General features: G+C 33.0%; 1 protein-coding gene across 3 annotated transcripts; it reads right to left on the bottom strand.

The window, feature by feature from the left end:
* Nucleotides 1-535: 535 nt before the first annotated feature.
* Nucleotides 536-8,687, bottom strand: LOC141455711 (nuclear pore complex protein Nup93-like). 3 transcript variants are annotated; one of them, XM_074130985.1, is made up of 18 exons: nucleotides 8,529-8,687; nucleotides 8,203-8,447; nucleotides 7,833-8,013; nucleotides 7,616-7,744; nucleotides 7,363-7,530; nucleotides 7,142-7,281; nucleotides 6,873-6,962; nucleotides 6,653-6,793; nucleotides 6,440-6,577; nucleotides 6,172-6,344; nucleotides 5,846-6,037; nucleotides 4,815-4,941; nucleotides 4,592-4,742; nucleotides 4,423-4,515; nucleotides 3,237-3,476; nucleotides 1,909-2,063; nucleotides 1,784-1,832; nucleotides 536-804 (listed from the first exon to the last, which is right to left on the bottom strand). In XM_074130985.1, exons 2-18 carry the CDS (start codon nucleotides 8,370-8,372, stop codon nucleotides 685-687), a joined length of 2,457 nt encoding a protein of 818 aa, XP_073987086.1. In that variant the 5' UTR covers nucleotides 8,373-8,447; nucleotides 8,529-8,687; the 3' UTR covers nucleotides 536-684. The 3 variants fall into 3 exon arrangements, with proteins under 3 accessions (XP_073987086.1, XP_073987087.1, XP_073987090.1); XM_074130986.1 differs by having other exon boundaries at nucleotides 8,203-8,468; nucleotides 8,529-8,624; XM_074130989.1 differs by lacking the exon at nucleotides 8,529-8,687 and having other exon boundaries at nucleotides 7,833-8,034; nucleotides 8,203-8,341.
* Nucleotides 8,688-9,066: the final 379 nt, after the last annotated feature.

Consider the following 9,066-nt stretch of genomic DNA (forward strand, 5'->3'; position numbering starts at 1 on the left):
CTTTAAATTAAACCCAAAGATTTGGATCACCAACCTTCGCTAACAAAATTCTGATGACTGGCTTTTGGCTATTTTGAAGCATAAGTATCATTCTTCTTGTTTAATTAGTTATAGGTCTGTGTTAGCATACTTTCGAAACGCTTTAAAACGTGAAAGAGTTTAATTTGGCCCAAAGTTAAGATCAAGGCGCTCAAGCATCTGGACGTTCTAGGCCATGTTAGTTTAGGCAAACACTAAAGTCTAAGGCTACTAAATAGTGCTGCTTTCAATCAGGTAGTTCACCTTAGACTGTCGATTATCGGTTAGTTTCAAGATTTAGCTCACCTGACCTCTATCCCATTGGAAAAGATCAATGATCTTCTGGCTACATTCAAATTCCAATTGAATTCAAGTTCATAAATCATTCAACACTAGGTTTACATATTCAGCTGACAACGCAATTGTAATAATCGAACTGTTATGAAACAGTTGTAATCAATTTATCGAACTATGTTAAAGCCATTTTTTTTTTCAGAAGTTAAAAAAAAAGAGAATATCATGTAGAAAATTTTACAAAACTAGTTTTAATTACAATTGAAAAACAAAGACAATTATAATAAAGTGACCAAAAAATAATTCACAAAAACAGTTATCGTAAAAACATAATTTGTAAAAAAGCTACCAACACTTTAAAAATCCCAGTGATTAATTCATCATAATTTCCAGCTGAACAAGACGACTATTAGTGTCTCCAGGCATTCGGTACGGAATAGTACCAGCAAAACTTGTTAGTAATTTGGCTCTTTCTCTTATGAAACTAAGTTGCTGAAAAATACAAATAATAACCGTGCATGTAAGATTTGTAGTAATGAAAAAAAAAGCTTTCCCTTAAATTTTAAAATTTTATCAAATTTTCAAAGATATTCATAAGAAACCAAGTCGAGCTATCAAAGGATTCTCTTAACTGCGTCCACTCCACAATGTGCTATTCGATCTCTAATTATAAAAAATAAACAACCAGTAACAGACACTGAAACATGACCTTAAGCTGAATGTAACCAGCATCTTTCTTTCCACGACCTTGTGCATTGTCGAGAGCAAGTTTAACAAAGTTAACTACTGTTCGCATAAATGAAGGACTATTGTCATTAGATAAGGAACATCAGCTCATGTGTTGAGCGAGTGCCCGAGTAACATGTTCCTGTGAGGTAAAACTTATGTAACTCAGACGCGTGACAGGATTCTCAAATTGTTAACCGGTAAAGAACACGAATATTGCCAGGAAGTGTGTAGCACAGTCACCGAAGGATTAACAAGAACAGCATTTATGATTCAAAAGAGAGCATAGATAGCCAATTCTATTGTGTGGTACGTATACATTACTATTCAGCTTGAGATATAATATATGAGAAATCTACTGCTAACACGAGAAAGATCGATAGTGATGAAGAGTTCCAAGTGCGTGAACTTGGGTTTGGGTCAAGGTTACAACACCAAGAATGACTTCAAATTTCCTCATTGAAGTGGAGACTATAATCTTGGATTCATTTTGATATTTCAATAATGAAACACCTTTTAAATCCTGAAAATGTTAACAGGATATGAAGGGCTAACAGCATAAACACTGCCGCATATATCTACAAATTTATATTACCCTTAAGAAGGCAATAAATTTGCCGAAACGTTGGTATAAAAAAAAGGCCACAAAATTTTATTGACCGCACCTCAATATTCTATATTTTTTCTAAAAGAAAGGATTACCATGACCAACCGGAAAGCCAAATAAAATGCAAAAAAAAAATACCTTGGTTTTGTTTCCATCTTCAAGTTTTCTGGAAGGTTCTTTTTCACCTCTAAAATAAATTCTACATTTTAGGCAAATAGTTGATTAATAAAATAATTCTAAAAATTTACAGAGAAGTAACTTACTGGGTCATCGTATACTGAAAGTGGTAAATATGCATTGTTGCAAGCAGTATATCTGGAATGTTTCTTGTTATGGTATCTTCGAGTAATTTAAAATTATTAATTCGATCTTCCATTTCATCTTCTTGCAAAGGTAGTATTTTAATTTTATGAATAATCTAAAAATGAAGCATACTTACATATGTAACAAATTTTTAAGAGCTCTCAAATCAGACAAACAAAGATCTGCTTAGACTACCCTCAGAAAGCACTGATACGTAAGACACTCGTTGCGGTAGGCCTAAACAATGCGGGGTTAATCGTTGCCCCTTCTTGTTATGTAAAACGCTATACTTGCAGATACGGTTCAGAAAATCCCTCCCCAAACGACACTGTAGGGGTCGTGAGAAAAATATTCTGACTTTTTTTTTTGTTCTTCTTGGCCTTATGGGTGATTCCAAATTAGCCATCATTCGGTGTCCGTCATTAAGCAGTTGGTAGTTTGACTGTTAGTAGGTAGTTTTAAAATCAGTGTCCGTATGGTTGCGTGAATGTTATATAACTTAGTGTGGTTCAAAAATCATAACTTACTCGTACAAACATACACAGACATACATTTAAAATAAATTACGAACAATGGGGAATTAGCCGTCGGGTAACTGAGAGAATCAACTTTTCAACCCGATTTGTGACAGAACCGCTTATATTAAGCCAAATATTAAAACCTGTATATAACATGCCCCAACATTAAATAGAGCCATACAAATTAGGGATCCTCATTTATTTAGTAATCGTACCACAAAGGATGGCTGATAGATGATGCAATGGAGATATGTAGTATCTCACGATGGATTTCCAACACCCTAAAATCGGAAGTATAAACATAAAATTTCGTTATCTATCAATCCCCATAATGTTCTCAACCACACATATTTTTATATTCATTAAACCTACTTCTTTCGACTAAAAATAATACTTACGATTTGATTAAGTTTGTTTCTAATACTGCCGAATGGTCAGAAAAAGAAAAACATCGGTAGTATAAAGGAGAGCGATTTCATTTGGATAAATTTGTACACTTATCACCTGCCTCAGTAATCCAAATTGCTTTTGACCCAGAATGATAAAATTCCCAAATCCTGTGTTAGTATAACCAGTAATAATGGTGATGTTGGATTTGAAGGTCATCCAAGCGCAATTGATTGCAACTTTAATAATATAGGTTTCTTAATCAACAACGTTTGATCAACAATTGAGGATAGAATGTTGTACATTTATCTTTGACGTCAGCTTCAGTTCTGTTTTACGCAAAGTACACAAACTAGCTGTATTACTATATTATGATTACTTACTTCCAGAGCCTTATTGTATTCCTTAGAATGATACATGTCAAAAAATATTATTAGGTCCCTTAGCATATTAAATGTAAGTAGAGTTATATTTTTACAATTTAGTTCTTGTCCTCTGTATCTTAAGTGAACTTTATAAGCAGTATTAACGAGTCTTGTTCTAGTTGATTTCGCATCAGTTGTTGGACGAGACAGTACTTGGCTTAATAATGTATTTAACAAAGTTAAGACATTTTCATGACGCTGAAACAGAAACCAGAAACATAAAATAAATCTTAAAAACTTTCTAAATATTTTTAGAAAAAGAAATCTAAAAACATAACCTTAATATGCTTATGTTCCCTAATTCTCACCGGTTTCAGATTTCCAATTATCTTTTATATACTTGCACAACTAGCATTAATTTTCAAATAGTAGAGCAACAGAAACTTTGTCTAAGTAGAAATAAAACTTTCTACTCGAATCTGATGAAATAATCAGCTTCAGAAATGGATGCGAATCCAACACTAATCAACGTTGCAGACATCAGTTTTTCGACGGTTAGTTGATTTGAAGAAGTTACTCTATTATCACAGGAATTAACATATCCACCTTTTGAATCTAACTAAACCATCAGAAAAAAGAACTTTACTTCAAAAAAATCTGCCTAATCAACGGTAAATTTTTTGGCTTCTTAAAAGAACGTGCAAGCGATTAATTAACAGCCGGATGGCAAACAATGTAGACACCACCGCTTTATCAACTCTGTCTCTTCTCTACTGCAGGAATCCATTTCCCAACGGTTTTTGTGCTCCTTATTTTACATAATTTTGGGGATATTCTAAAACTTTTTTTTTTTTACGTAGTATAAGCCAACATTATCAATAAAAGCACTAATGGGGAGGGAGGTACCACTTCAAGTAACCGACATTGAAACAGGCAGAAGTTCTGTTGAGTAAACAAGCGGCTTCAGTGCAATACTATCAGTGTAGAACTGTACAGTGTGCGGTCGTCCGTAAACAACAAAAGCTGACAGAAATAAAATCAACACACTTCATCACAGTGTTCCTACTTCTTTTTCAGTAATATGAATTCTAAGAAGCACTATAGATTAGCAAAATATCGGACTACATAACGAAACAAATATAATTAAAAAGTAAGAAAAAGAAAATTTGGGGATGGGGAACTAATACCACTAAGCGCAACTTACACCACATAAGTCATATAACTTAACAGCATCCTCTAGAAGTCCTTTACTTTCAGCAATATGAGCAATACTCTCCGTTATTGCTTTTGTATTAATCTGAAAAACAAAACCATATAATTAGCTCACGAACATATTAAAAACTGGTAAAAATTAATAGCAGATATATCCTAACCTGAGCACAATCTAATGAATCCAAAAGACCAGGAATACGACAACCATCATCTTCTAGATGACCCAAAACTAAGTCATATTGTTTTGTTTCAATCATAAGATTAACTACACAAGTTGCAAATGCATTTTTATTATCACTACCAGGTAAATGTCTGTGAAAAGAAGTATCTGTTATACGTGCTCAAAACAGGCAGAAAAGTTTTTAAATCCATAAAACAAAATACCTTAATGTGAAATAATAATGCAAAGTCTCTTTAGGATCACTCGTTTCAAATTTTCTAGTATATAACAGAATAAGCCTTAATAAGTTAAGACGACGCATGGGGGGTGGATCAATTTCATCAATTACCACTGAAAAATATTAAGAAGAATTAAGTTTTATTCGATTCTCAATAAACTATTAATACCATTCTTTTAACTGAAATAGTAGTTATCTGTACCACACGCCCACGTGGAAGTCAGCAAAAATAATTTAACACAATTGAATTGGTGACCTTAATGTAGTATGTTCTTAATCATCTATATTATCCCTGATAATGGATGTACGGCGAAATGCAATTTCCTTAAAAATTTCGGTCAACAGTTGGCAGCCTAAATATTGCAATATAATGCATACAAATATTGCCCAGACCAAAAAAGGTTTCGACAATTTCCGTCAATTAGAAAGATCATGGAGTTGTTTTTTTTCTGAATTACTGCTACTGTCTACCATAAAGTCAGCCAGAACGTTAAAAGTGCTGAAATTTCCCCTGAAAGAAGCGGCCTGAACTGTGAAAGAAAGTTTTAGTTCCTTTTAGCCACTCCTCTTATTGTTAGGATATATAGTTTTGGCAGCCCTTAGCACCACTTGAATATGAAAGGAAGCATTCTGAGTTTGAGAAACTATTTTTAAAAACTAAATAAATAATTCACAATGAAGATTCTATAATATCATAGTTTTGAGTCCCTTGAAGGATATTTGGTTTCTTTCACAATGACTCCAAGATGCAAGTTCTAACATGCTGATTATGTTCGTTGAAGGAACCAGGACTTGACTATCTTCCTTTAATAAATCACTGAAGCAGTTTATCTATTCCTTATTCCCAATGCACTTCAACTCAACCCTATTGAGCACTTCCTACGTTTTTTTCAGTTCCAAGTAGCTCCTTCTCATTCCTCTTTGCTTGTCCAAATTTGAGTCACTACATTTACATTTTTTATCCCAGAACTTAGCAAATCCTCCTCAATTTTTTAAAAAAAACACAGAATTACTTACACAATGGCGAATTGATGCTAGCTGGTAATGCAAGAAGATTTAATTCATGAATCGCTATTGCCATATGAACAGCATGTGACCTGTATTTATCAACTCGAATAAGAAAATCTATTGCAGACTCCCATTGTCCAGTTAGAATAAGCATTTGGAAGAAAACGTGCGGTTGCTCAGAAGCTTTATAATACTGTTCACCTAAAACAAACAAAATCAGCCTTGTGAACTTGTGTAACTTTTTATTATCACACACGATTAAACACAATCTTAATTTAATTAATAGATACAGATTTTTTTATGTTTCAATAGTTATATAAATGTACACTGCATACCATAATCTTCAAGAACGAGTGACTGCAAAAAGGAATAACGAATTGAATGAGTTGCATCTGTTTCTGTTTCCCGAACCTGCCAAAGTTTCAACCATAAATAGTCGTCTGCAGTATTAGCTATCGCCCTGTGATCGTCATGAACATCACATGCACCCAAAAGGCAATACACCAATCTAGACAGAAAAAAAAGGATGAATTACTCATTAATTTTTGTCTTAATATGAATTCATTATTTTGTATGCGGGGATATCAAATAGAACATTTTTACCTTTTATAGGGGTCCGGACTTTTTCCAACAATTCTTTTGTACTCAGTTTTTACTTTCATTTCATTAGTGACATCTAACCTCCTATGAGGACTTTCTTTTAAGTCCTGTAACACTGCAACCATATCTTCTTTGGGCATTCTTAAACAGATGAAATTAACATAAATTAAGTTTAATATAAATAACATTTAAGCAAACAAACAAGCTATTAATTACTCTGCACTTTTGATGCATTGTAAAGCAGCTGAAATGTCCCCACATCTCAGACTGTAGTAAATATGTGGCCACAGAGGTAATCCATCGACTGTTTTTTCTGTTAATCCAGGCTCATTGCCAGTTAACTTCACGTTTACAAATCTATGAACAAATTAAATATATTTCTGATCAGAACTAAAAATAATCAATTTGTATTCTAGAATCAAAATTTCAAACTTACCCTCGAACTAAAGGATATGATCCAGGCACTCCTCCTCTTTTGGCCGCGTTCATATTTCCTGATATCACGCTGTTCATGAATTCTTTATACCTTTAAAAAAAAATAATAATAAATTTAATTTAAACAAGTGTTAAGACAGGAAATCTTTTTACCTCGCCTTCTACTATATCTGTAACAAAATTATTAATATTTTTTCAGGAGCCATATGAACTGATTAGTTTATATTTTGTTTTCAGCAAAATGGTTCCACATTTTGATATATAACATACCTTTCTTCGAGATATGCTAAAGCTTGTTGTACCATTCTTTCCTGAACAGATATTTCACATCTTGCTTTAACAGCATCACCTTTTCCTTGCGGAGGGACATCTGTCATATATCTTAACATCTTCCACATCTCACACAATTTCTGTAAAAACAAAAGTTTTAGTTTGATAAGAAAAAAAATATTGTACTCCTTTGTGAAAACTAAACAAAAATAGATCTGAACCTGGTTATTAAAGGCTTCAGAAGCTTCAGAAAATTTTTCAAGCAAATTAGGTTTAGGCAATCCTTGCAATGTCGCATTATTATAATCAATTAAACACTTGGCATACGCCATTTCATCTTGATCAAGAGTGCTGGAAATGCCAAATCTCGTTTCACTAGCTATAGATATCTGTAGAAAACATATAAACGTATGTATACATACACGTAGATTTGGAAAAACCATGAAATATGAAACTAAATTAAAAATTGAGTACCTCTCTTCTTGCTGGCACATCTATGATTTCATTTGAATATCCAACTAAAGAATTCATCAAATTTGTTTTATGGTTATGCCATTCATCAAAGATCTTATTTTTATGCAATTTGTCGATACCGCTGTAAGTCTAAAATTGAAGAAAATAGTCGATTGGAGGAAATGGAGACATGTGAGAAATGCATTTTTTTAAAAGAGCTAATAAATCATCTTATTACCGATCGGTGAGTTGCATCAATGAGCTGAATTATAGCGTTTTCTGTTTCATTTTTTAGAAAGCTTGGTATATCAGTCAGGGGAACAGGCTCCAAAGGCTCAAATGTTTTTCGAGAACTTAAAGATTGTAGCTTATGTGTAACCTGAGGAAGGTCTAAACCTTTTGTTCCGAGTAAAATATTTCTTTAAAAAAATTAAACAATACTGAAATGAAAGATACACTTTTTGCATAATTGACATGCAAACTTTATGGAAATCGTTAAAAAATACTATTATATTAAATTACAGCTGAAAGATCTTATTTAAAAGAGGTATCCGCTCAAGCAAACTGTGTTAAACTATAAGCACCCAAAGTTATGGGTAGTTACTTACGCTTGTAAATCTTGTGGTCCAGTCGCCGTTACCCGGGTCCATAATGCTTGAGATGCCTCTAATACCTGTTTTATAGATCTTTCAATCTTCGGCAATTCTCCAATGGCTTCAAATTCAGTTGCTAAATGTTCAGCTTCATTTACAAGATCAGAAAAATCAACATCACCCATGTTTGCAATGTCGTACAATTAAAAGATTATATTTAAACTAGACTAATGCTGACATCACTAATTTTTCACGGCATGCTGAAAAACATCATTAAACAACTAATATTATAATTAATTATTACAATCCAATATTTGAGGACACTTAAAAATATTAATTACTGATTAAGTTTTGATAGAACCTCCTTCTACCGCAATGATATTGTAACCTTCCCTTCTACTTAATAACCATAGACATTATATTTGAAACTAGAATCTGACTCTCTCGCAAGAGCGCGATACTTCTTAACTTAAAATAAATATGAAGCTATTCTGTATGATGTTTGAATCAAACGATATCTATCGATTTGTCTGGTCTCATAACTTAAACTATTAGAATTATTTTTTCCTTGTAGATTACTATTATCTGCGGAATGATTAATTTCAAAAGTAAATTTAGACTTAACGTTGGTTCATGACAAGCTGGATGATAGCTAAATTTGTTCCATTATATTGCTGATTCTCAAGCTCCTATACTGGAGCAGATTGAAAAAGGATAGTTTCATTAGAAATGTTATTGTGCTGCAGGAGTGCCAAACCTATAAAGTTGGTTTCGAAATAAGGAGGCTGATACGTTGGCGAAAGAGGAGCCATTATGGTGTAGCCTCAAAATAGAATTTTCTTTGTTGTACAAGCACTCCCAAAAAACGAAAAGTTTGTA

Source organism: Rhodnius prolixus, unplaced genomic scaffold (genome assembly GCF_049639745.1).
Source record: "Rhodnius prolixus isolate KJV_2025 unplaced genomic scaffold, Rpr scaffold_4, whole genome shotgun sequence".
NCBI lineage: Eukaryota > Metazoa > Arthropoda > Insecta > Hemiptera > Reduviidae > Rhodnius > Rhodnius prolixus.